The 26,715-nt window shown below is 46.7% G+C and overlaps 1 protein-coding gene across 4 annotated transcripts; it reads right to left on the reverse strand.

The window, feature by feature from the left end:
• Positions 1-69: 69 nt before the first annotated feature.
• Eif4e2 (eukaryotic translation initiation factor 4E family member 2) lies at positions 70-26,656 on the reverse strand. Of its 4 annotated transcripts, XM_042679139.1 has the most exons (8): positions 26,551-26,637; positions 21,735-21,849; positions 19,458-19,592; positions 13,343-13,447; positions 11,388-11,540; positions 11,157-11,293; positions 5,144-5,220; positions 70-114 (listed from the first exon to the last, which is right to left on the reverse strand). In XM_042679139.1, exons 1-7 carry the CDS (start codon positions 26,568-26,570, stop codon positions 5,175-5,177), a joined length of 711 nt encoding a protein of 236 aa, XP_042535073.1. In that variant the 5' UTR covers positions 26,571-26,637; the 3' UTR covers positions 70-114; positions 5,144-5,174. The 4 variants fall into 4 exon arrangements, with proteins under 4 accessions (XP_042535073.1, XP_042535074.1, XP_042535071.1 ...); XM_042679140.1 differs by lacking the exon at positions 5,144-5,220; XM_042679137.1 differs by lacking the exons at positions 70-114; positions 5,144-5,220 and adding an exon at positions 9,248-9,508 and having other exon boundaries at positions 26,551-26,656.
• Between the last annotated feature and the right edge of the window lie 59 nt (positions 26,657-26,715).

Below are 26,715 nucleotides of genomic sequence, written 5' to 3' on the forward strand. Positions count from 1 at the left end.
GAGAGAGCAGCGGAGCCTCCCATCCGGCTTGGACACACACACACAGAAAAGGATTATTGCCAGCTTGTGTACTTTCACAATGTGATTTTTGTATTTCGAAAGCTTGAATTGTCCCTGCAAGAGAAAATAGAAGAAAACAGGGCATTCAATACACGGAGCATCTAGACACAGGCACACGCACACAGGAGGGCGTCGACGGACGTAGCCGCTCCACACCCCGGACCTCTCACCTGCCCTGCCAGTCTCATGCCAAATAGCAACCTGCCTCCCAGCTCCCTGCCAACACTCCCACTCGGTTGCCTGCAGTGGCCCACTCAGTTGCCTGCAGTGGCAAACGATTAGAAACCAGGCCAGTGCAAGAGGAGACTGGTTAGGCACCAGTGTTATGGCACATCCATACAGTGGGACACTGTGCAGGTTAAAAAAATAAAAAAAGGCTGGGTGCCGGTGGTTCAAGCATGCAATCCTAGCTACTCAAGAGGCTGAGATCTGAGGATCATGGATTGAAGCTAGTCCAGGCAGAAAAGTCTTGTCCAATTAACTACCAAAAAAGCTAGAACTTGAACTGTGGCTCAAGTGGTAGAGCACTAGCTTTGAGCAAAAAGGCTCAGGGACAGCGCACAGACACACACAGACACACACACACAGACACACACACAGACACACACACACACACACACACACACACACACGAATCTTCCTCCTAACATGAAAAGATCCCCCATCAGCCAATCTGTAACAGAAGGTACAAGAGAGCAGCAGAGGCTGCCTTTTGCACTGGGGCTGAGGGGAAGATGACATACTCTGTATATACAAACTGCAACAGTGTAACCTGACAGGGGTGGGGCTAACCACTCACCCCTACTTTATAAAGGCAGCTCCTCCAAGAGCAACACTGCCAGCCCTGTTTGGAAACATGGTCTCAGGAGGAAGAGGCACAGTGAGCGCGATCCCTCATGCCTGACCACCTTTCCTACCCTGTACTAGAAACCCAACCAACATCACCCCCTGAATCTCAACACTGCCTGGCTTTCTCTTTTAAGGCCACCTAACTGCCACCTTAGTCGAGTTCAGGTTGGGAAGTGTGTGGTTTGAGGCCAGCGTGGGCAGGTTTGCAAGACCCCATCTCAACAGAAAAGCTGGGGTGAGGCTGGGGGTGTTGGCAAACGGCAGGAAGCATACATAAATGGTCCAGGCTGGCCTGGGCAGAAAGTAACCGGGGCAAATAAATAAAAATAAAAATAAAAACAAGGCTGAAGCTCACATGGTGGAGAATCTGTCTGGCCAGCACAGGGCTCCGAGTTCAAACTCAAATACTACCAAAACACATTCTTCTGAGTGCCACAAATACGCAGCAAAGGCCCAAGAGGACCAGGACTATCTGCTGGCCTGACAGAAGCAGGTGGGTATGATCAGGGGCGTGGCTTCTGAGTGCTTGGGGTCGATGCGCTATTTAGCCTGCACTTCCAAAGACACCTATCCTCCACAGACGCGTGCTGAGAAACGCGTCAGAGAAACCAACTTCTTCCCCAGGTTGCTGGCCACCACAGATCATGCTAGAAGTGACTGGAAAGGTAGGACAGTGGGAGGTAGATGGGGGATTTCTGACTGAAGAGGAGGTGTCTGTCTTAGAGGAGGTGTCTGTCTCAGACAGTAGGCAGTGCTCAGCAGCTGTGATATGAAGGATTGTCAGGACCATCACCACAAAGTGCTGGGGTTGAGCCACAAATAAACGCTCATGGCAGGCAGACTGGAGAGCGCTACTTCACTTTCTATCCAGATGCTTAATACTCTAGTTACTTTCCTTACCAGAGACCTGATCAGAAGTCCTATCATTTGCAAGTCCACTTATAGAACAGAGAAGGGGGAAGAGAAAAGTAAAAGAAGAGACAGAAGAATCTGGTGGAGTTGTTCCAGTTTAACAAAACATCCGAGTAATGATGGTGGCTGGCCTGGCCCAGCCAGTGAGTGACAGGCAGACCAAGGCAGCCAATGGCAGCGGGCCCTCATGGCTGCCATCCCACCTTTCTACAAACTAGGTTTAGAGCCGATTCGCACCAATTTTAGTTTTAGGGCTGTGTCCACCTCAAGCTGGCTACTAATATTAGATCCTTGACCCCGGGTGCGGCATGCAGATTAGGTGATGGGGAAAGAGAAAAACACAGACAAAAGTGGCAGGGGACACCGGAGGCTGTTCTTTTCTTTTTCTTTCTATTCCAAACCCAAACTCGGAGTTTCACCTTGAGCCCCAGCCCTCCAGCCCTCGGGCCATGCTGACCGGCAATGCTGAGGGCCTCTCACAGACAAGACGCCCCATGTTCAGAGCCCTGGAGGAGTGTGCTTCATCTACTGGCTTTCCTTGCCCCAACAATGAGGCCTCAGAATTTCCAGAGAGCCCGATCCAGACTGGCTCCTAGCCACCTTCCCAGGTATCCTGGGAGAAGCGGCCTCCAAACACCCACAGCCTTCCACTCGCTCTGCTCCCTCTCACTCTCACCATGGAAACGAGAGACAAGGCAGGACCCAGTTCCTGCAGGCAGACCCGTGAAGAATCTCCTCTCTGGGAGTTACGTGCCGCTGTGCTGTGCTGGCCGAGTGGGAGCATGGAAGGGCCCTGGTCCTCAGGGCAGAGGGGCACCATCTGCAGAGGCTCAGAGTGGCTTGGAATGCGGAGTGTGTGCTCCCCACTGGCCTACTGGCTCAAGTGTGTGTGGTCTTGTGAACAGTCTCTGGCCACTAGCAGTCGACCCTACAGCACACACGGCTCTGGCTTCCTCTTCTATATGCTTCATAAACCTGTGCACACTTTCTGGATTCAGTGGGAACAAGGTTTAATCTCTCACCTCCCACTGAACCAGCACACCAACTGCACTGTCCAACAGCACAGACCTCTGTTCTACGCAGGCTAACCCAGTCGTACTAGTAGTTATACTAGCAGGCATGATTCATGATAGGAAATAGCCAGTTGAGATTTAATAATTCAACAGGTACGGCTCAAAGAGTAGCAAGCAAGCTTGAGGCCTTGGGTTCAATCTCTAGTACAACAACAACAACAAAAATAAATAGAAATGTTTCTATCAATTTTCATCATAGATCACGATGGACTTGTAAGGGGAGAAGAAAAAAGGAGAGAGCCATTAGGCCGGAGAGGGAGTGTTACGGCTCCCAAGTGGCAGGTGGACACAGCAGGCTAGCATCCGTGTTTAAGTGGCAAGTCAGCAAACAGGCTGGCATCCACAACTGAAAACGCTATTCTGAAAACAAGACCTAATCAGTAGAAATGAAGTGAAGTCCCTTTTCTGTCTCTTAAGACAGGGAAGCAAACTCATTGCTTTTGGTTTAAATGTAAAGACTTACAGGCCTGTGCTTCGAGAATACCTAAACTATAAAGTGACAGGGTGGAGCTAAAAAAGGACAGAGAGGCCACCACATCAACTGCTTTCCCCAAGAAACCCAAAGGTATTTTCCTTGGGGGAATTCAGTGTCTTCTCAAGGGAAGTGATTTCAAGTTTCAAGTTTCCAATCTGATTATTCTAACTTAAAAACAAACAAAACAAACAAAAAAGCAAAAAAAAAAAACTTGTCTTCATGAGCCTCAGATGTGCTGATTTTGAAAGGTACCATCATTTGATGTACTTCAACTACTAGACACTCCAACTCAACTATGACAAAGCCTTTCTCATCGCATACACTGGGAGCATTCATATTTTAAAATTCTAAAGGGTTTGGGATGTGCTGAAGTCAAGCAGGTGACCCTTAATATCACTCTAAACAAGCAAACAAACCAACAAAAAACCCTTAAAACTAATTGTTATTAAAACTCATACTTTAATTTTAACCTATTTCAATTATTTCCTGTATTTTAGACTGTATGTCAATAAATTATCCACTATTAGATCGGACATACATTTTCATTTCTTCCTGTACATATATTAGAGCCATCTGTGAACTCAACATTGATTTTTTTAAAATTGAAATGTAAGGCATGTGATATATGTCTATAGATCCAGCTACTAGGGACTATGGAGGTAGGAAGATTGCCGTCGGAGGCTGACCTGGGCAAAAGTATGAGACCATATGACAAAAAACAAAACGAACAATAATCCAAAAAAAAAAAAAAAAAGACCACAAAAGATTGGAGGTATGGCTGAAGTAGTAGGATATTTGCCTAGCATAAGGCCCTGAATTCAATTATCAGGAACACACACACATACACACACACACACACACACACACACACACACACACACACACACACACACACACTGAATTTGTACCAGAATCAAACTACTGACAAGTGAAGGGAGAGGGCCCATGGGAATGTGCAAAAAGCCTACAATCATCCTAACAGAGCACAGAGCACCCAGCCTGTAGCTACCCGCTTCTGTCACCAGCAGTGTCATCTCTCTTTAGATCACAAGAGATGTGGGTCTCCCGTCTCTGGGAAACCTCCATCTTCTCCAGGGAAGGGCTCTCCACAGCAGCTGCTGCAGGGGATGCCATCTCAGGGGATGCCATCTGCTCAGGAAGCCTGCGCTGGCATGGTGCTACGCTGGCATGGTGCTGTGGCTCTCCTCTCTGCCCAGTGGCCTCTCATCTGTCCCTCTGGGCTACGCAAGCTTGGAGTGGACACTTCTGATTGAAATGCAAATATTTCCAAAGTCCCCCAAGATGTGATGGTCTAGTTACAGTACAGCTTGAAACGGTCTTACAGGTCCCATCCCCGGCCTCCCATTGCCCGTCTTTCACTGCCCAAACTGAATTTCTGGCATTGCTTCCTCACAGACTTGAGCAAACAGAGCCATAGCTCTCACCAACCAACCCATACTGGGGTCTAGGGACCTGCAATTTAGCCAAGGGACATTGGCAGATGGCTCAAGAATGGCCATATCCCAACAGAAGGAAAATCTGCCTGGGGCACATCTGCATAGTGAAATGTTAGTATCCAGAGGGGGTCTCAGAGATCTCTTGGTCACAGTGTGGTCAAGTGACCTGCCCAGGGGTTCACCTAGTACATATAGCCCATGGGGCTAAAAACCCAGTGGTCTGAGGGCCAACAGGAAGAGGGCATCTCCTTGGGAAGAGGGCTGCTATGGATGAGAGGTACATCACGGGGTAACAGAGAAGGTAGACAAGGCCCTACCCTGAGTGAGAGACAGAGGGGGAGCGTCCGATCAGCGGCCGCTGCTGTTCACCAGGCCATGAAACTCCTCCCAGGCCCTGGCAAACCAGAGACAAAAAACACAATAGCACATTCAGATGAGATGCTGTGAACTGAGCAGACACCGCCACCCCACCTCCCACTCTGATGGCCTTCAGGCTAAGAGGAGCCACAGGGAGCTGGGTGCAGAGCAGCGAGGTGCCAGCAGGCTTGACTCTCAGATGGGCAGTGGGCACTTCAGCCTTCCTCTACTGGGCAAGTGCGTCCCTCACTACTTCCTTGATGATCTATCTGTCAGGGTTTCTTCTACAAGGCTACAGGGGAGGCCACTGAGGCTGGGGCTAAAGCTTAGCCAAAACCAGAACACCTCTGCCGCCGCACTTCCTGCCTTTTCTGCTTCGGGCCCCTGGAAGCATGTGGAAACCACCTTCCTTCATCAGTTCTCACCAAATACCTACCAGTATTATGATGTCTAAAGATGCGAGGTATGCCACTCTCTCTGCTTTCATATTTCCAATCTCTAACCCTGCTCACACCTTAAATATTCCAATTATTTGTCAAATGTCCATCACCATCATCCTAAAATCTAGGCTGTGTACATCATGGGAGTTCAAAATCTCCAGGGAGAAAGGCCTGTCACAGCCTTCGTGCTGGTTGGTGTACTGGGCTTGGGGATAAGCACTGTGACTGACGGCCATTGGTAACTGCTGGATGGGCAGAGAAACCGATCCACCAGGGCTCTACGAGCTCCTTCCACACCTTGTATTTTCTCAGAAAAGCTGATTTCCTACCTTTTTGTTGTAGTTACTCTTCGGCCTCAAAGCATTAAATTTCTTGGGAAACTTAGATATAAAACCTGGTGCTTCTAAATCTGAAGTTCTTGCTATGAGTTGTTTCATTCTTGGTTTAATTTGGAGATCAAGTACCCAGGGTGGACCACATGCCTTGTCACTCACTACACACTGGATGACCACTAAAATATACTCCATGACCAGACCTTCTTCAGGTACCTTTGTTTTTCACAAGGAAGGGCTTTAGAGGTACAGCTTATTAGTAGAGGTACTTGCCTAGTATGTGCAATGCCCTAGGTTCAATTCTCAGCAGAACCCCCAAAGAACTTGACACGGGGGGGATTAATAAGGAGACTTAGTATACTTCATGATGGCATGTGTATACCAGTCTCATCAGTAGCCCTCTTTTGAAAAGCAGCATTTAACTTAAGGAAAAGGGTAAGACTGTTGAAGAAGCATTGCCTGTCTGTTAGCTTCTGGGCTCAATTTCCACAGCAGGTTGTGTTTCACAGCCCTTTCTGGAGAGATGGTGACGAGGCACACGGAATCCACGCGGGGAGCTGAAAGGCAATTTCACTCTTCACTCCATATGATGACAAATGGAGCCCCACTGCTGGGCAGCGGGCCTAGGGAAACTTCTCGTTCTAACAGTGTCAACAGGTGTCAATAAGAAATGATACAGCTGTGATGAAGCTTCATCTCATTTTCCCTTTTGTTTCCCTAGCCTAAACAGCAGTCGTGGGCCAAGAGCCTCAAGAAGCAAAGCTCCAGAGCTACCTGGAATCCCATCTAGCTCAAAGTACCCTTCTGGTTCCTTGAGAAATCTCTTCAAGCGAAGGCTCTGGGTTTAGGATTTCTTTGCATGGGTTCAGGGGGATGAAAACAGCTGGCCATGGACTCTAGGACAATTACTTCTATTCTCACAGGCTAGCTCTGTCCCATTGGACATGTTAGATAATATTAAAACTTCCTTCTTTTAAAGACAAACTTTCTAAAACTAGAATTTCTAAAAGCAGAGAAAAACTCAGATGAATACAGTCTACCACGAATTCTGAACAATTTCAATGACAGAGTAACAAGGGGCCCTTTCAAGTCCACTTCCTAGTCTCACCTATCAGGAAGAAAACTCTGAGAGCACGGAGATTTCATTTCTGGGTAATTCTGGGCTTCCCCTATTCCATTCACAGCCTGCAGGCATCAGAGCTTGCTAGTGGGTCAGCCCTGGGACACGCTGGAGCTCAGCCTCCCTTGCTCTAAGTGCCAGCACCGCCAGGCTGGCTGCTTACATGGGCGTGACCCAGCGTCACCAGGCTGTGATTTAGCCATGGCAGAAGGGAGTGGGTTGGACTTTGTATATTAAAATTCAGTGTTGAAATAAAGTATCTGGAAAGTCTCCACAGAGTAGATCTGTGTTTCCTATAGAATCAAGAGCAATCACCTACCCATGACTGCAGAGAAACCCAGCTAGTATTCCCCAGCACTGCGGACCACGACGGGCACAGGTCCTGCTGGCTTTTCCATTCTAGGCCAGGAGCACAGAGGAGCCAATGGCAGCATTTCAAAGAGAAATTTCTTCCCAAGACAGTGCTGGTTTTATGGCTCTGTGACCAGCTTTAACCTGTTATTGAGTTTCTCCTCAAAGTGGAGGAAATAGAGGACCCAAACATATAAAAACCTATAAAAACTCAAATGAGTTGGTCTCCTTAAAATGGGCCTTGACCTGAGCAAAACCACAATTTTACACATTTCACATTCCTCAGGTGGTTGGCCATAAACCAGGACAACACCCAACAGCCTCTGTGTGGCTCTCCTAGGGATACAGCAATTAAAAGACCAAAGCAGTAACAAACAGGCCAGGGACAGTGGGAATGGGACAGACACAGCAAGCTGGAGGAAGGGGGCGTGGCTGAAGAATGTAAGCATTCCAGAAGACACAGCACTCTGTGAGCAGGCTCCTCCCTTCCTTTTCCTTGGAACTCTCAAGTCTTAGCAGCTGCGGTTTCTTACCTCAAACAAAACCACATCTATAGAAGACCCACCAGGAATGGACCAAGGCAGAACTAGTTTTGACTTCTGCTCACATGTGGTCAGGCTCTGAGAGTCTCAAGGTCATTTTAGTGCTGATACTCTTACGCTGCAAGGTGACATTAAGCTCATCCCCTGATGCAGTTAAAAAGTGGCTGAAATTAAGCTCAACATGTGCAACCTGACAGTGAAAGATGGGGGAGGAGGGCGGGGGGGACCGGGCCAAAGGAGGCAATTCTAAATGCTAAAAACATGGTCACAGCCCTTCCCACATTCTAGCAAACCTCCCAACTTCAACCCAATTGGGGAATGCAATAAACATAGAAAGGACAGACATCCCTACAACGCCGAGCCCAGGACCTCCCTGTGTTCTTACAGCATCCTGGAGGAGTCAGTGAGCCTGGTGCAAGCACCGGGTGCTGCTGCCAAAGGTGGAGGAAGCAGTGGGGAAAACTCAACCATTACAGCCACTTCCACGGACCCTAACCTAGAATGTGCAAAAATGAGTCTTTCCTGTTTTGATAGTGACTCCTAAGAAAACGTAATGTACTGTGAAGTGTACTCAAAACTCTCCATGCAGGTTAGGGACCCAAGGCCAAGCTGCAGCACATGTAAGCCAAGCCACAGAGCACAAGAGGCCAGTATGTGCAAGGTCAAACCTCCCCACCCGGCTCCTGAGGCATGGGAACCCTGGCTGAGAGGAAGGGAGGGCCATCACCAGAGATGGTGCAAGCAGGCTAGCTCAAAGAGGAAGACAATCTGCTCTACAGGGAAAGCAGGAGGAGGAGACTGGCAAAGAGCTTGGGGCCTGGGCAGCTTTGGCACCAGTAAGAACACCGTTAGCACAAAGCAAGGAAGCAATGGATGTGTGGCTGCACACAGATGGAAGCAGGGCTTTATCTCCAGGCAAGAAATTCTGAAGTAAAGGCAAATGGAAGTTAGCAAAGCAAGCCTAAGGATCCCCTTCTCCAACTGAATATGAAGTCAGAAATCACTCTGGGCTGATCATCAGCAGGACTAGATGGAAACTAAGTTCAAGTACCCAGACAGGGGGTATTATCTGAGAGCTAGATGTCACCTCATTATGCCAGACTTCGGCAGTCCTGGAACAAAGTACCACATGACACTACACAATTGGGCCCCTGGGAATGAAGCTGCGTTCCCCGGATGGCCCTGCGTGGAGAAGTCTGTGCCATCCCTTAATATGGTGACAGTCATCTCGAAAGGCCACATCTTGATGCACCATAAAGAGCAAGAGCATGAGACAAGCTAGTTTAGCACCATTTATTTGTGATCTCAGCTGTTGTTGTAGCTGCTGTGTGTCAGCCTGTTCTCAAAGCATAGCATGCTCTTCCATTCCTCTTGTCCAGGACAGAAGGGTCTTCCAGGTGGCACGCCAACAGAACAAGAGACTCCGATGACGCCAGCTTCAATGACGGTGCCATCCAGAGTGAGAGGTCATGGCACATTCAATCGCGGCTTCCAGAGGTTTTGAAAAAGGAGCCTTTGGGGGCCCAGCCTGCCTGGCATTCTAGTGGAAGTGCAAAAGTGGCTCATTGGGAGAGGAAAGAGGGAGGAGCAAGGGAAAGTGGCATCTAGGTCTCAAGGAGGGCATTCTGGTCCTAGGTCTGTAGGCCTGGGGTCCCAGAGGTAGAGCTCCAAGGAGAGCTGCACACAGCAGGCCAGTCTTTCTAGCAGACCATGGCCCAAGTCCACAGACTCTCCTAGGCACTGGCAGGACTCATGCCTGTTTTGGCAAGTGAGGATGAACTGCCTCAGGGTACTGGAGAGGGAGAACAGCAGAGAAGGGCAGTCGATGAAAACTGCTTTCTCCTCCTTCCTACCCAGGTGCAAAGCTGACCTTGGGGGCTGGTGGGGTGGGAGAACTGGGGAACCTTGAAAACAAGAGCCCTAGAAAAAGGCATAGATCTCTTCAGCCAGGACCAAACCTTGCAGGAGGGCAGACACTACTCCTATCTCAGAGCACAGAGGAAGACAGATCTGCCTCAAGAAAAAGTGTTTCTATAGGACTGCTGAGGCAAGCAACCAGGGTCCAGGCTGTGAATGACTCAGGGGCTACAGAGTCACCATGGACTCACTTCCATGGAGTGCTCCCAGTTAAAAACTGGTGCTTTGCTGCTGCAAGCCCACTCCATCCACACTGCCTGTGAATGCATGGGAAAGAGATTCCCAAACGTTCTGCCTGCTGATGATCACAACCACTGGGCTTGCTATTTGAACAAGAATAGCATGATGATGACACTGTCGCTAATGATGATGGCAGCAATACTTGGACCTGTAAGAGCTTTGTCCTAAAGGACCTTGGTTACAGAGACTCAGTCTCCCATAGCCTTACTAAGTGTTACTCCCCCATTTTACAGTGGGGAAAGTGAAGCAGTGGCAGAAACTCGCCAAAGGCGCATACTGACTTCAGGCCACAGGGGAGAATGAAACCTCAGAGCCCTGGCTCCAAACTGGCTGGTTCTCTCTCCACTTTTGAGACCATCTAGCAGCCACTCCGCACAATTTGGTCCTAGGACCTGAGACTATGTCACTTGATCACTGAAGTGATTCTTACTGTGGACCAAGTCCTTAGGAGACCACAGAGCCTCTTTCCCTGTAGCTTCCGCCTTCCCTTCCCTTTCCTTTCTCCTTCCCTTCCTCCTCTGCAAATTACTTTCCTTCCTCTCTGACTTCAGCTCTACACACAGGAAATGGAGCCATCATTCTTGATGAGAAGTCAATTTTCCAGGACAAAGAAAACAAACTAAAGCTAATAGGTTAAACAGACATGCAGAAGTGGGGTGAGGGATGGGCAAGGAAGAGGACTTTATTGTTCAGTGAAATTATCTTAAAAACAGCCAGAAAAAAGAAAAGTGCTTTGTCTTTCATTTTCAGATAGTAGTTAGTACAGGAAAGACAAGCTGGCTAGAAATGCAGCGAGCCCAGGAAGATGACTGGGCTTCTGCAGAAGGCTCTGCTCCCCAGCACCTTGCAGTGTGGGCAGGCAGGGAGCCTTGCCAACAAGAACTGCAGCATGGCCAGAAGCCCTAGAGGGGGTTGGTCCGTCCCTTCTCCACAAGCCAGTCTCCTCTATGACCATCTGCCTCTGGGCCCAGCTATGGAACTACTTCTGCTAAGTTCAGGGACCTGTTCCCCCCAGCCCCCCCAACACGTACTTGATGCTGTCGGTGTGAGTTTTGTATTCCATAATGGTGTTGGGAGGTAGGTTAAGCACGCGCCGAAGTGTATCCCGGATTCGGGCTGTGGTTGCTTGGTCGCTGGCAGTCTTATTCCATATGGAAATAATGTCCTCCTACAGGAGGAACAGAAGGCACTATCACAGCAAACCAGGGGCAGTTGAGGGGAGAGAGGGCAACAGAGCAAGCAGAACGGCCTAAGTGGCTTACCTGAAAGCGGACAGAGACCACAGCCCCACAGATCTCCTCCCCAACCATGAACTGCTCTCCTAGCATGGCCAGGATGAGATTCTCCCAGCAACGGGAGGCCAAGCCCTTCCGCAGCCGGATGATCCACTTGCCGCCATTTTTATTTGCATCATCCTATGAAAAGACAAAAGCATCCAAATTAAAATGTTGTTCCACGGCTTTTTCTTTTACATTAGAGCAGTTTAAAAAATTAAAAAATTGGGGCTGAGAAAGTGGCTCAGTGGTAGAGCTCTTGTTTTGCATGCCTGAGGTCCTGGGTTCAATTCCTCAGCACCACATAAACAAAAAGAAAAAAGCCGGAAGTGGCGCTGTGGCTCAAGTGGTAGAGCGCTAGCCTTGAGCTGAAGAGCTGAGGGACAGCGCCCAGGCCCAGAGTTCAGGCCTCACGACTGGACCCCCCCCAAAAAAAATTAAAAAATTAAAATTAAAAACAAAAAACATGAGTCCCCTGAAGATCAGGGAAGTCTGATCCTTCCCAATTATTCAGCTTTATAGAAAAAAGTGGTAAAATGATGGAGAAAAGAAATGGAATGAAAAGAAAAAAACGAGATACCCCCTTGTATATAACTAGTATAAGCTAACAAAAAAAAAGTATTGTTGGCATATGCTATTTGATAAAAAAAAAAAAAAAAAACAGCTCAACACCTTTAAAAAAATCATGTACTTCTGGTGGGATGTGGAAGCTCATGCTTATAATCCCAGACAGTCATGAGGCAGAGATCAGGAAATTCATGATTCAAGGGTAGCCACAGCAAAGTCAGTGAGATTCTCTCTCCACCAATAAGCCAGGCATGGCGCAGGCCTGGGCTCTCAGCTATGACAGAGGCCTTTGTAGGAAGGCCTTGATCCAGGATGACCCCAAGGCACCCCATAGAAAATCCCTACAGAAACCCACCTAAAAATAACCTCAAGAAGCTGGGCACCAGCAGCTTATGCCTGTAATTCTAGCAACTCAGGGGTTGAGAGCTGAGGATTGTGATTCAAAGCCAGTTCATGCAGGAAAGTCATTAAGATTCTTAGCTTCGATTAACCACTAAAAAACTGGAAGTGGTGCTGTGGTTTAAAGTGGTAGAGTGCTAGCCTTGAATGAAGATGCTCAGGGGCAACACCTGGATCTCAGTTCAAGACCCACGACTGGCAAAAAACAAAACAAAAAACCTAAAGTCCTGAGAAATCTCACTAAAAGTTGCTAAATAGAGATGGGGGGGGAGGGGAGGGGATGAAATTTTCCAACAGAGAGTATTATGCTGATTAAAAGAAAGACATGCATATGCAGAATATTAAGTAACTGGTGGTACATTAAAAAATGTAAAAGCAGAAAGACCTGGGGCTGAGAATGTGGGTTAGAGGTAGAGTGCTTGCCTAGCATGCATGAAGCCCTGGGTTTGATTCCTCAGTACCACATAGAGAAAAATCCAGAAGTGGTGCTATAGCTCAAGTGGTAGAGTGCTAGCCTTGAGTAAAAGAAGCTCAAGGACAGTTCCCAGGCCTGAGTTCAAGCCCTAGAACTGGCAAAAAAAAAAGAAAAAGAAAAAAAAAGATCAGCAGGCGTGGTTAAGTGTTAGAATGACTGCCAAGTTAGTAAGCATGATGGCCTGATTCCAAACCCCAGTATTTAAATAAAAAAGAGTTAAGTTAGGTAACAAGTAGTTATCAAAAGCTGTATAAAAGGGCAAGGGGATGGGCTGCATGCAATCACATTGGCCTTAAAGAAAAATGCTCTGGCATCAGAAAAGAAGATGTTTTGTCCTAGAGTGGAGCCAACAATGGCTCTGCAAAGAGATGTTGGAGCTCAGCTCTGGGTCTCTAGCTTTTTAAGTCTATTTTCTTACCACATTTATCATAGCTACTATGTAAAAATACTATACACACACATGCACTCAAAATTAAGTTTTCTGGAGGCTGGCAATTCTCACCTCCCACATGGGCTTAATTCCCTCTTTGAAGAGATGGAAGTCACTGTGGCCAGTCAGGTCGCCAGGCCGCACCATGTGGCTATAAAACCTCCAGAACTGCTCCACCTAAGAGAGAAGACCCAAGAGCACAAAGCATGTATTTTTCCCTTCCCTTTGAATGATCCAAAGACTCAAGATTTACTTAAGAACATAAGCACAGGAGACACTTGACACATTCTCGTGTGGAGCACTGTGGGAAAGAAGGGCATTATTATCACTATAGTTTAGTCACAAAACGCTGGCAATCCAAGAAGGAACTTTTGGGATAAAGACATGGCTCAAGTGGTAGAACACCTTCTAGCAAGTGTAAGGTCCTGAATTCAAACCTTAATACTGGGAAAAACAAACAAACACTTCTTTGGGTGAGAAAAGCTGGTAACTATTAGGTAAAAGGACACTATTAGGTAAAGACATTTACCTTCCCACTTCAAGTGGCAGGAGAACCATCATATGCAGTAAAAGAACTTCCTGCTTTTTTGTTTTTGGCAGTCTTGAGGTTTGAACTCGGCCTTGCATTTGCCAGGTAAAAGCTCTAACACTTGGGCGGGGGGCGGGATGATTGGGGGGGGGGGATGGGAAGGGATGGGAAAGGGAAACAAAGGAGGAGGCTACAATGCTTGATAAGAAATGTACTCATTATCTTGCCCATGTAATTGTAACACCTCTGTACAGTATTTTCTTTACTTTTTTTTTTTTTTTTGGGGTCCGGTCGTGGGGCCTGAACTCTGGGCCTGGGCGCTGTCCCTCAGCTCTTCAGCTCAAGGCTAGCGCTCTACCACTTGAGCCACTTCCGGCTTTTTTCTTTTTGCTTATGTGGTGCTGAGGAATTGAACCCAGGGCCTCAGGCATGCAAAGCAAGCGCTCTACCACTGAGCTACCTTCCCAGCCCCTGTACAGTATTTTCACAATTAAAAAAAAAAAAAAAGCTCTAACACTTGAGCCATACTCTAGTTTGTGGGCTAGATCCCCCCGCCCCCCACCCCATGATGGAAACCTTAATCTCCAGGCTTAAGTTCCACAAGCCACAGGTCTTGGCCCTATGGCTTGAACTCAGGGCCTGGTTACTGTCCCTGATCTTTTTTTATTCAGGACTAGTACTCTACTTTTTGAGCCATTGCTCCACTTCCAGCTTTTTGCTGGTTAATTGCAGTTTCATGAACTTTCCTGTCCAGCATGGCTTCACACTGTGGTCCTCAGAGCTCAACTTCCTGAGTAGCTTGGATTACAAGCATGAGCTATTGGTCAATACACAACTTCAAGTTAATTCTCGATCAGACTGTTTAGTTGGCAATTATAGCACTGAGCTGGACTGAAATACATCTGACCATTTAGTTACTGAGCATAAATGAATCCGTCACATGCATAGCAATATAACAAGGCCACTAAAGTGAAACAGGAGTCAGCGTCTCACTAGGGAGTTCTCGGCTAGAAAAAGTATGGTTCTCCTTGGCCCACCTTCAAATCTTATAGGAAACTAGACACATTTTTTAGCACTGTGTAGGTAGCACACACATGTGGATCATCTAGTTTAGACTACACAGAAAAACTTTATCTAAAAAAGAAGAACAAGGTTTGTGTGTTAACTTATATTCATCATGCTAGTTCTTGACAGTAGACATGGTCCCTGCAATCCGGCGAGCGTACCTATTCAGTAGTGACAGAAGACGAGGCACAATGAAGGAGGACAGTGAAGAAAATCCAGAAGAGCATGGAAAGAAGCCACGAATGTTTGTCAACACACAGAAAGACACCAAAATTGTATAGCAGAAGGGGAGTTCTGGCAAACATAGAACTTAGGTCACACTTCTCGAGCTGGGTGGCAAGAGGAAAAGTGACCTTCTAATGCATGAAAATGGCTGTTTCCTTCAGTTCCTTTCTTGAACAGGAACACATGAAATGCCTACACATCTACAAGAAGCCAGAAACTAATAACGCTTCATGAGGACTACCATGCAGCCCTCTCGGCTTCAGGCACTGGGCTTAACTGTGTGTAGCAACTGGTACCACAAGTGGCCATGTGTGCATAATGAGCAGTAACATAACCTTTACTCTAACAGAGTAACAAAATGCACCCAACAGAACCAGTGGCTGTCAATTAGGAATCTGAGGGGTACAGTAGAGAGAATGTACACCAATCCACCCAGTCAAAAATCACTTGAAGCACCAGGTATGGTCATGACTGCCTTTAATTCTAGCAATCAAGCAACTGAGGCAGGGAGATCATGAGTTGGAGGCCAGTCTGGCTATATGCAGTGAGAGCCCACAAAAATCACTTTGGAAGGCTTTGTCTCCTCCAATTCTAAATTTTTCTATTCCCATATATCAGTTGTAAGAGGGGGTAGAGTATCATTGCTACATTTCCACACAAGCATACAACTGCTGTTTAGGTTTTACTGTTCCATTTCATACATGTAAATAAACTGCTTCGATCATATTCTTTGCCATTTACTTCCTCATTAGCCTTCTCCTTCCCACTGGTACCTACTCTTGCCACAGAGCCCATTTTACTTTCTTATCATTCATTTTTAGTGTGGACAAATTGTTCCACCATGGTATTTCAGATGTGCATGTATAACATTTTAATCAGAATAGCCTCTATTGTTTCTTTTCTTTTCTTTTTTTTTTTTTGCCAATCCTGGGGCTTAAACTCAGGGGCTAGACACTGTCTGAGTGCTTCTGCTCATGAGGCCAGCACTCTGCCACTTGAAGCACAGAACCACTTCTGGCTTTTACTGTTTATGTGGTACTAAGGAATCGAACCCAGAGCTTCATGAATGCTAGGCAAGCACTCTACCACTATGCCATATTTCCAGCCCATCCATTAACAGCTTTTTAAAACACATTTCCTACCTGCAATGCACTTGAAAATTAATTCACCCTTCTCCTTTCCCTTTTCCCTAAACACTCACACACTGAAATCATGTTCTCTGTATATGTAAATTGTGCAAAGTTGACAAGCACAATATGAATGAAGTAAACAGTTTAAGAAACATTAACTTTGAAAGATGTTTTTTCAAAAGTCCAACTGAACCGAAAAAATAAAGTTCAGAAACTTAGAATATGAGATGGAGAAATGACCTCAAGAACGCATCCATTCCATCATCTTCCTCTGCAGAGCTGAGAAAATGTCTTCCTGTGTGCCCCAGCAGCCACGCATCAGAAGAGGTCGGACCCAGGATGCAAAGTCCAAGGCTCTTTCCATTTCAAAGTGCTGCCTTCTCAATGGCCTCGACTGGAAGAACTTTTAATGCTGCTCACTATTAGAAATGAGAACCACTGGGAAGAGCCTGGGCACTCTGTGGCTCATGCCTCTAATCTTAGCTACTCAGGAGGCTGAGATCAGGAAGTGATAGAGAGCCAGCCCTGAGTTCAAGGCCCAGTGTCGCAAAAAACTGAAAAATATTGTTTTGGACTTGATAAAATGTTTCACAATGTTGTTACTTCTCTGTGAGCCATTTCCTAGTATCTTGAATTACCGATTTTCAACTCCCAGAGTACTGACAGCACATTAACCACCGGGTGTTGACATTTATGCCACTCACCGTATATGCTGAAGGAGAAACATGACACAAACCCTCCTTGCACACTTGGGGGTAAATTCATACATGCATTTAGTACAAGATGGAAAGAAATGCTAGAAATATTCCTAATTACTGCAAAGCAATTGAAGAGAAATCTGGCTGAAACCTGTTTCCCCAGCACAGTTCCTTCTCTGTTCCTCCAAGTGTTTAACCAGTTGTTCATGACCTAATTGCTGACATTTGTCTGTGCTGGCTAGCATTAGCACAGAGCGGGCAATAAAAAATTCACTGCAATAGATTCAGGAATTTTAGAAGTGCATAGATATCTCAAAAGTTTCATTTTAATCTTTCCTCTGTCAAGTATTGCTTTTATATAAGCTCTTTAAATCCTTTAAAGTCAATCTTAAACCCATCTGCTTCCAGGCAGGTTTCCTCAAGATGGAACTGGCCCTTCTTTGCTCGGAACCCCAACTCCAGGCACATTTCTGAAGTTCTACTTGTTGTACACCTACTATTGGAAATTATACTCCCAAGGACAGGTTCTCTGTCTTAATGTTTTTTAATAAGGTCTTGAGTTCCTTCACATTTTGTTGTTCTGGTCCTAAGGTTTGAACTTAGGACTTGAGAACTTGAGCATTTTTTTTTTTGGTTGGTCATGGGGTTTGAACTCTGGGCCTGGGCACTGTCCCTCAGTTCTTCAGCTCAAGGCTAGGACTCTACCACTTGAGCCACAGCACCACTTCGGGTTTCCTGAGTGATTTATTGGAGATAAAAGTCTCACAGCCTTTCCTGCTGACCAGCGAGGGCTGGTTTTGAACCGCAATCCTCAGATCTCAGCCTGCTGAGTAGCTAGGATTACAGGTGTGAGCAATCAGCACCTAGCTTTCCTTGAGTACTTTTGTTCAAGGCTGGCACTCTACCTTTCTAACTACAGCTCCACTTCTGGTCTTTTGGTGGTTACTTAGAGAGAAGAGTCTCAAGACTTTCCTGCCTGGGCTGGCTTCAAACTGTTATTCTCAGATATCCTAGGATATCTGAGCCCCTAGGATTATAGGAATAAGGCACTGGTACCCAGCTTCAATAAACATTTGACTAAAATATGCACCAGGCTATTTGTGATATTTCAGAAAAGCCTAAATTTTCCAGTGATAATGCAGTAATTGGCACTGGACTGAAATTTTATGATCTCAGCCCAGCAATATTATCTCACATTAAGGAGACAATCTTATTACCAGTTAATATATGTATATGTGATTGGTAACAAATGGAAAAATAAATATAGTTTGCGTAGTAAGCAACATTTTAAAACAGTAGCCTTTTGCCATGCTTTTAGTGCACTATGTGATTTCCAGTCTACCTGGCATAAGTTTTAATACTGGCTCCCAGACTTAAGTGAATTATGACTCATTTGAGACCCTGTACTGGATACTCAACACAGATCTCATTTGACTAATTTGTATGATGTGGATAATAGCAATGACCTCATAGGTCTATTCTACTAGTGACTGGAAGAAATTACCTAAATAAAATGCCTATTATTTACTGTGTCTTTCCTCTTACTTATTATAATGTTATTGTCAACTATAGAAATACCTCAAATAGCTTAAAAACCAACAAATATGTGCTTAACTCTGCAGAGAGAGACCCATGCATAGACCCACACAGGAGGTGCATGGTAGACTTTGTCAAACATGACTGGTGGTGTTTGTAGTCTCCAAGTTCACAAATCTTGTCACCTGAAGCAGAGATGAGACAAATCCTGGTCAGTCTATACTGACAACACTCACAAAAACAATTACTGGATACTTTATTATTTTTTCTGAGCACAGGAAAAAGCAGCTACTTGATGCAAAATCCTTATCATAACCAAAATCCTAATGGAAATTTTTCCTCTTTTTTTGGTGCCAGTACTGGGACTTGAACTCAGGCCCTATGTACCATCCCTTAGCTTTTCCACTCAAGGCTGGTACTCTGCCACTTGAGTTACACCTCCACTTCTAGCCTTTTGTTGGTTAACTGGAGTTAAAAGGCTCATGGAAAAAGTGACACCATGGCTCAAGTGGTAGAGCACTCTTCAGCCTTGAGCTGAAGAGCTCAGAGACAATGCCTAGGCCCAGAGTTCAAGCCCCATTCCCGACACCCCCTCTCCCCCCCAAAAAAAGGCTCATGGACCTTCCTGCCCAGGCTGGCTTTGAACCATGATCCTCAGGTCTTGACCTCCTGAGTAGCTAGGATATAGACATGAGACACCAGCGCCTGCTTCTAATGGGATTTTCTCAAATACAAAAGAAACTTTACTCTCCACTTTTGCTTTCCAACCTTATAAAGACAGACACCATACATTATTTAAAAAAAAAAAAAAAAAGCAACAGACATCCCCAAAGTAACCCTTTTTACTGCTCAAAGCCAGCATTCTCATAACTACATGTTAACTATGGATGTCTATTAGAAACATCTGATGCTGGGACTCAGATTAGCTGAGTAAGGAAAGCAAAACATTAGACAGCATACTAGGAAGGCAGACCAACACATGACTGTAACCTCCAAGTACTCACTGAGGCGAAGGTGCCGATCTGCTTGATATTCTGCTCATAACTCTGGGAGCTGGTGGGACGGCCTGGAGTCCTCCTGGAGTACCAGAAAGTGTAGTTGTACTGCAGGGGATGCTCTGCCGGTCCAGGGACAACAGCCTGGGAGGTTAAAGAAGGTGATTAGTCCTGGGCTTGTGCCATATGTTCTGAGACTGAGAACAATTTTACAATGTTACTTCTTGCCACACCACAACCAAAAAACAATGCAATCTCAATGACAAGATTCTGGTCAAATAAGTTTCCTTAGTTGATTCTAAGCCCTGTAACACTGTGTTATTATGGCTTTAGTAGCTTTCTACCACATATAAAAGGCACTTTTTTTGGGGGCGGGGGGGTACTAGGGTTTGAACTTAGGGCCTTGCACTGCCTGCTAGGCTAATACTCTTCTACTTGAGCCACACCCCAGCCCTACTTTTTGCTGGCTATTTTAGTCTGGTGGGCTTTTCTGTCCTCTTGAACAGCTAAGATTGCAGGCATTGACCACCAGCACATAGCTAATAATAGGGATTTGTGTTTGTGTCTTTCCTTACCATTTGCCCTACCCAATCCCTGCCACTCTATAACACTCTCATCACTTAAGAGTGTGTAGGATGGAGCTGGGAATGTGGCTTAGTGGTAAAGTACTTGCCTAGCATGCATGAAGCCCTGGGTTTAATTCCTCAGTACCACATACATAGAAAAGCCAGAAGTGGTGCTATGGCTCAAGTGGTAGAGTGCTACCCTTGAGCAAAAAAAAGCTTAGAGACAGTGCCCAGGCCCTGAGTTCAAGGTCTGGCAAAAAAAAAAAAAAAAAAGGGGGTGGTGGTGGTGGTACGATGTACCGGGTGCTGGTGGCTCACACTTGAAATCCTAGCTACTGAGGAAGCTGAGATTTGAAGACTGCAGTTCATAGTCAGCCCAGACAAAAGAAGAGTCCATAAGACTCTTATCTCCAATAAATTACTCCAAAAAAGCTGGAAGAGTCACGGTGGCTCAAGTGGCATAGTGCTAGCATAGTAAAAACCAACACAGGGACTGTGCTCAGGGCCTGAGTTCAAGCCCCAGCACTGGCACCAAAAAAAAAAAGTGGTAGGGCACTCAACCTGGTTGTACTACAGCTTCCTTCCTGAAAAGTGAAGAAAGGAAAAAGAATCACCTCAAAGGGCTACTAAGGGAATCAAGTGGATTCATAGTTATAAAGTTCTTTGGCACTGGGGCTGGGAAGGTGGCTCAGTGGTAAAGCGCTTGCCTTGCATGCATGAGGCCCTGGGTTCGATTCCTCAGCACCACATAAGCAAAAAGAAAAAAGCTGGAAGTGGCACTGTGGCTCAAGTGGTAGAGCGCTGGCCTTGAGCTGAAGAGCTGAGGGACAGCGCCCAGGCCCAGAGTTCAGGCCCCACAACCAGACCCCCCAAAAAAAAGTTTTTTGGCAGTGCCCAGCACAAATTAGTAGTAAAGGAATATCAGTTATGGGCGTTTTTGCTGTTTTTAAAGGTAAGGATCAAGGAGAAATTGAGCCATGTATCTCATTCTCTGAATTCACTGTTCCAAGTCACTTTCAAGTTACTACTGACTACAGTATAAAATAGTGATGTGCACATTTGAAATACTGAGCAGCCATTTTTGAAACCGCTCCCAGCTTAGGTGAGCACCAGCATTTACCTCTTCACCTCAGGGGAGAAGAACGCAAGGCATGGCCTGTGACCAAAGGAAAGTTCTAAGTTCCAACATGAACTCAAGTTATCCCAGTCTTTTAAAGGTATAATGGTTGCTAGGCACTGGTGGCTCACACCTGTAATCCTAGCTACTCAGGAGGCTGGGATAGGATTGTGGTACAAAGCCAGCCCAGGCTATACAGTTTGTGAGACTCTTATCCCCAATTAACTACCAAAAACAACAACAACAACAACAAAAAAAAACACCAATTGGCTCAAAGTGGTACAGTGCCAGCCTTGAACAAAAGAGCTCAGGGACAGTAGCTAGGCACTGAGTTCAAGCCCCATAGCCAACAACAACAACAAAAGTATCATGATTTCACTGTGATATTTCCAAATGTGTACATATCATATTTTGGTTGTTCCTACCTCCTGACTACACTCTCTTACCTTACCCCTTTCTTCACAATCCCCTAAACCCCACTTTTTCTTGGAGTTCTAACAGGATGTCATACAACTAATCTAATATCTTCCATATAAACAGACTCTACAAGATAACCAAGTCTCAAGCCCAAAAGCAATTACACCTGCGCAGTGCCACACATACCTTCCTCTTACTGCTGCTCTGGCTCTTGTCTCGTTCCATCTTTTCCTTCTCACCATCTTTCTGTGTGCTGTTTTCTTCATTCTGATCGTGGTCCCCACTGTCATCATCTTTCAAGCTGAGTGGGAAGGCAGAGCAGTGTTAATCCATGACTAAGCTGATTTATATTCACTAACAAAGCCACCAGTCACAGGAAGCACCACGTAACCAACCCCAAGTCACTCAAAACACAAGCTTGTAAAAGGCCCGAGAGGAGGACAAAGGAATGCAGAAAGGCAAACTAGGAAGAGTAAATCAAAAACAGCGCCAACTCACTTGTGAACTCCAGAAAGTACTGTGTCATTTTTTTAACAAGCGATACGAAAAAGCAGTTAGAGACTGTTTTCTTTCTCAATAATGGCAAGAGTCTGGATTAAATAACTCCTTTGGCATTTCAAATGGAGGTTATCTATGTACACTGCCGCCTGTCCTCCTTATTACCCTCTCTCCCCTACTTTATGCCCTCTTCTCCTGTTGTCTTATTCATAAATCTCTAAAGGGGTTCCCTGACACCAATCTCTACTTTCTACCTATTTTCCACATCTTTCTAAATGCAAATGTGATTAACTTCCATCTCTAAGATTCTCAACTGTCCCTCTTCTTTGATGTCTATCTTCTAAGAGAAAGTACAATACAAGGTAAGGACCTCAACAATCTTGAGTCCTGACAACTGGCACTCTCCTTTCCAGCAGCCTCTATCCCACATGGCTTCCAGCCTGAGACACTGCTCCTCCCATGCCTATTTGTTCTACTAGGGGGAAGGTTCCCTCAGAGCAGTATCTTACATCATTCCAGTGGCCCAGGACAAGAAGAAGCTGAAGAAATGTTAAAAGGAAAAATAAGAGACTAAAAGAAGGAGCAAATGAGTGCTTGCCTCACAAGATCAGAGCCAAAGGGCTATCTTCTCAGGCATAGTAAAGCTACTTAAAGGCCTCTAGGCACATCAGATCGACTAGATACACAGCAAAATAAATAAGCAGAAGGCGAATACAAAGATGAGAATGTCATTTCTTCTAGAGCAGGATCATTTGGACTCCATGACAAAATGTACAGTCAAATGGAATCTGGCTTCAAGACAGAACTGCTTGACTTATAACTCAGATATTGCCCTATATCGACATTAGAATAGACTGTAAGGTATTTTGCATTTACAGTGGGAGGTATTCGCCCATGGATCTCCAGCAGTGCTTAATAAAAAGCACTCAATAAAAAGCAGACTGGTCTGGAGCTAACTGTTAGGGTGCTTGCCCTGCCATGCTGCAGCCACAGCTGTAGGAGTTACTCAGAAAGACATGACCTGAGCGATGAGCCTCCCCACTGTCACCCTGGCCAGGACACCACTAGGAAAGCCACCTCCCAAGGGCAGTCCAGCATGGCTAACCTAGGCCTCAAGGCCTTGTTCAAAACCATGAGCTAATTCCTTCCTCAATATTTCATCCAGGAGAGGAAAGATCACAGATTCAGGAGCTGGGGCAGCCACATGGGCCATGAAGGAACCAAAACAAGGAACCAAAAACAGAGATAGCCAGGGAGGCAAAGAGAATGAAGCAGATGAACAGAGTATGCAGAGAAGGACCTGGCTGTACTGCCAGTGCTGTGGGCAGCCGGGCGCAGCCTCCCGGCACTTCCCAGTGACCATCACTGGTGCTCATGAAATTCCGTCCTCCTAATTGAACTTGTGCTGTTTTGTTTTAAAAGGAGCTTGCCTACTAAGTAAGTCTTATGGATGAAAAATGGATTAAAATTTACCAAACCAAAACTGTATACTGGCTACCACAGTGCCTGTCCCCAAAGACCTGAGAAGGTAAGATACCCAAAGGCCCTCGTTCTGCGCACATGACCCTGTAGCACCTCCTGCCTGGTTCCAAAAAACTCCTTTTTTTTTTTTGTCGGTTGTGGGGCTTGAACTCTGGGTCTGGGTTCTGTCCCTGAAATCTTCAGCTCAAGGCAAGTGCTCTACCACTTGAGCCATAGAGCCACTTTGAGTTTTCAGGTGGTTATTTGGAGATAAAGAGTTTCGAGGCTCTTCCTGCCCTGGCTGACTTTGAACTGCATGATCCTCAGATCTCAGCCTCCTTAGTAGCTAGGATTACAGGCGTGAGCTACTGGCACCCAGCCCCGCAAAAAACACTTTTATTCTAGTTCTACCAACCTAATTGCAGTTCCCCAGTCTTCCCGCTTATGCCTAACACGTGTTCTGCCTATTCCCCTGGGTAACTCTCCTTTACAATTCACTTTCTAACCCTCCCCTCCACTGAACTCTCCACATCAATCTTTGCTCTTGCCCTTGCTATTGCTCTTTGGCCAGACCAGTTCTCTGTCTTCCCAGCAAGCATTTCACGGGTATTCTACTGCTTACATCTAAAACAACTGCTAATTCTCTTCTTCAATTAACTATCAAAAAAGCTCAAGTGGTAGGTAGGGTGCTGCCCTTGAGCACAAAGCTCAGGGACAGAACCCAGGCCCTGAATTCAAGCCCAAAGATAGGCACCAAAAAATAAATAAATAAATAAGAAAAAGAAAGAAAAGAGAGTAAGTATGTCAAAAGCTAATGATACATAATTTTAAAATGGCATAGAAATATAGACAAAATCAAGGATAGCATGATCTGCATACCAAATTTTTCACAGTACAGAGAGGGAAGACTGCAGTTCTTAAGAAACTGTCTTTATCTTAGGGTTTTGTATCAGTAGGGGGTCTATGCCGCCACCCCCTCCCCCTCCCCCAAGAAACTCCTGTCCATTACCATGATGCAGAGCCCACACAGTAAAGGAGGTGAGAGCTACCCGTCAAATCATACTGCTGCACCCAGCTACAGACACTGCTTTGAGAAGGATTCTGACAAATGGCACACATCCTATGACCACTGCTGGGAAGTGTGCAGACTCCAAATATGCAATGATGTTCCCAGTATTGCTGAACTTTCACATTAAAAAAAAACAAACCCAAACAACCAAAACGAGGGGCAAGAGCACTATCTTCAGCAGCTTATTTCAAACAAAAGAACGCATTTTGCTTTTGTCTTCCTTCAAAACTAGAGAGCAGATGTTATAAGACCCAGTGCAATAGCTAATACTTAGAAATAATTTAAATGGCCAGGTCAATATTCACCAAGACATGCTTGAACTAAAGTGAAGACAACAAACCTGACCTGGTCCTTTCTATCTGTCATGGGCAAATTACTGTGGCTCGTGCCTGCAATCCTAGCTACTCAGGAGGCTGAGATCTGAGGATAGCAGTTAGAAGCCAACCTTGGGAGGAAAGTCCATGAAGACTCTTTATATTTCCTATTAATCACCAAAAAGCCAGAAGTACAGCTATGGCTCAAGTAGAGGAGTGCCAGGCTTGAGTAAAAAAAACTAAGGGACAGTGCCCAGGCCCCAAGTTCAAACCTCAATACTGACATTAAAAAAACAGGGGTGTTAAGATCTCCATCACAGAGTTACTTGGAAGAGAGAAATACCTTGCTAGATGCCCGAGGAAAGCCATTATTTCCACTCTTGCTGCAGACCCCTAAATGACCTGGATAGGACTGAGACAGGGGGGCCATAAAGTATCTTCTCAGAATGTAACTAGATTTGTTTAAATCAGTGGGGGGAGGGGTGACCGGGCTACAGACGCGAGTACTGCAGGGTTTACTGCAGGGTTTACGGTGGGGGTAAGGGCAGGGTTGGGCTCAGCTACCCAGGAGAATTAAGAAAGATAGCTTGCTTTCTCACCAAAGTTCTCCCAACCAGGAAAACAAGACTATGAGAGCTGCCTGGAGAGCTGGGACTCCAGGACTCTCCGAATGTGCACACCAGCATGGCTAGACTGGCAGCAGGAGCAAGTCAGATGCTCATAGCAATTCCACCTTATGTGTCTATATACCTCATTATTTAGCGATTTACCCAAGTACCTCTAAGAACTGCTGGGTGTGATCTAATCCCTCCAGCATTAGTGGTTAGGGAAACAGGAGCCTGGGAACTTTTTCTGCTATCAAAACAGTCTGGGACCCACACACAGGGTTGTGGGTGAAGAGCCGGACAGATGAGGCTTATAGGAAGGCAGTGAGAACAGAACGCACTGCAAGCTGGACACACAGCACGTGAGCCACGCCGGCCTAGCTATTGTTAAATGGACAAAAAAAAAAAAAAATGCAAGAAGACACCATCACTGGAGGGGATATATGTTGTTGGTGCTGGAACTGGAGATCGGGTTGAGAGTTGAGAGAGTGGGAGTGGACCGCGGCCAAGGGCGGGTCGCCAGGACCCCGGGCCGGGGCGGGGAGGGGGGAGGAAGCCGGAAGAGCCGCGGGACGACCGCGGGAATTCCTGCCCGGAGCGCCCGCCCCCGGCCGCCACGTTACCTCATCGCGGTTGCACAACTCTACGACCACGGCCCGTTACCGTCCCCGCCGGTGGAAGACGGGACCCCAGCTCCGAGGGCGCGCGACCTTCCCGGGCCGCGGAGTGCGTGGACAAAACCGGATTCGGAGACACGCAGGCCGCCGCGGTCCCCACCCCCCTCCACGCCACCGAACCCGCGCCCCGGGGCGGGGCGTCCAATCCCCTCCTTCCGGGCGGCGTGGCCAGCCCGCCCCCGGCCCCCGCCTCGCCCCCCGCCCCGGCCCCCTCCCCCCCCCTCCCCCCGCCCCCGCCGGCCCTGGGCGGGCCCAGCGCTGGCCACGCCCGGCGGTGGGAGGCCGGGGCCGCCAGGTGTGCGTCGCCGAGCCCCGGCGGGCGCGGGGGGGGAAACGGTTGCGGGAAAGGGACCCGGGGGACGGCCACGCGCCACTCACGCGTCGAACTTGTTATTCATCCTCTCGCCTCCGCGGCCGCCACTGCCTCACGGAGTGACTTCCGCTCTGTCCAGTCCCTTCGCTCCGGGCCCGGACACTTCCGGTTTTGCGGGCACAGCGGAACGTCAGTGCGCAGGCCCAGTGCCGGACGGTTTTCCGGAGACG

This window comes from Dipodomys spectabilis, unplaced genomic scaffold (assembly GCF_019054845.1).
Source record: "Dipodomys spectabilis isolate Male_0828 unplaced genomic scaffold, ASM1905484v1 ptg000051l, whole genome shotgun sequence".
NCBI lineage: Eukaryota > Metazoa > Chordata > Mammalia > Rodentia > Heteromyidae > Dipodomys > Dipodomys spectabilis.

What these genes read in the sequence shown, in the direction of transcription:
- Eif4e2 (XM_042679137.1), bottom strand. Translation starts at nt 26,570, where the DNA reads ATGAATAACAAGTTCGACGC. An exon ending in ATGAATAACAAGTTCGACGC is followed by an intron (nt 21,850 to 26,550) that starts GTGAGTGGCGCG and finishes CTTCCCACTCAG; the next exon opens with CTTGAAAGATGATGACAGTG. An exon ending in AGATCGGCACCTTCGCCTCA is followed by an intron (nt 13,448 to 19,457) that starts GTGAGTACTTGG and finishes CTTCTCTCTTAG; the next exon opens with GTGGAGCAGTTCTGGAGGTT.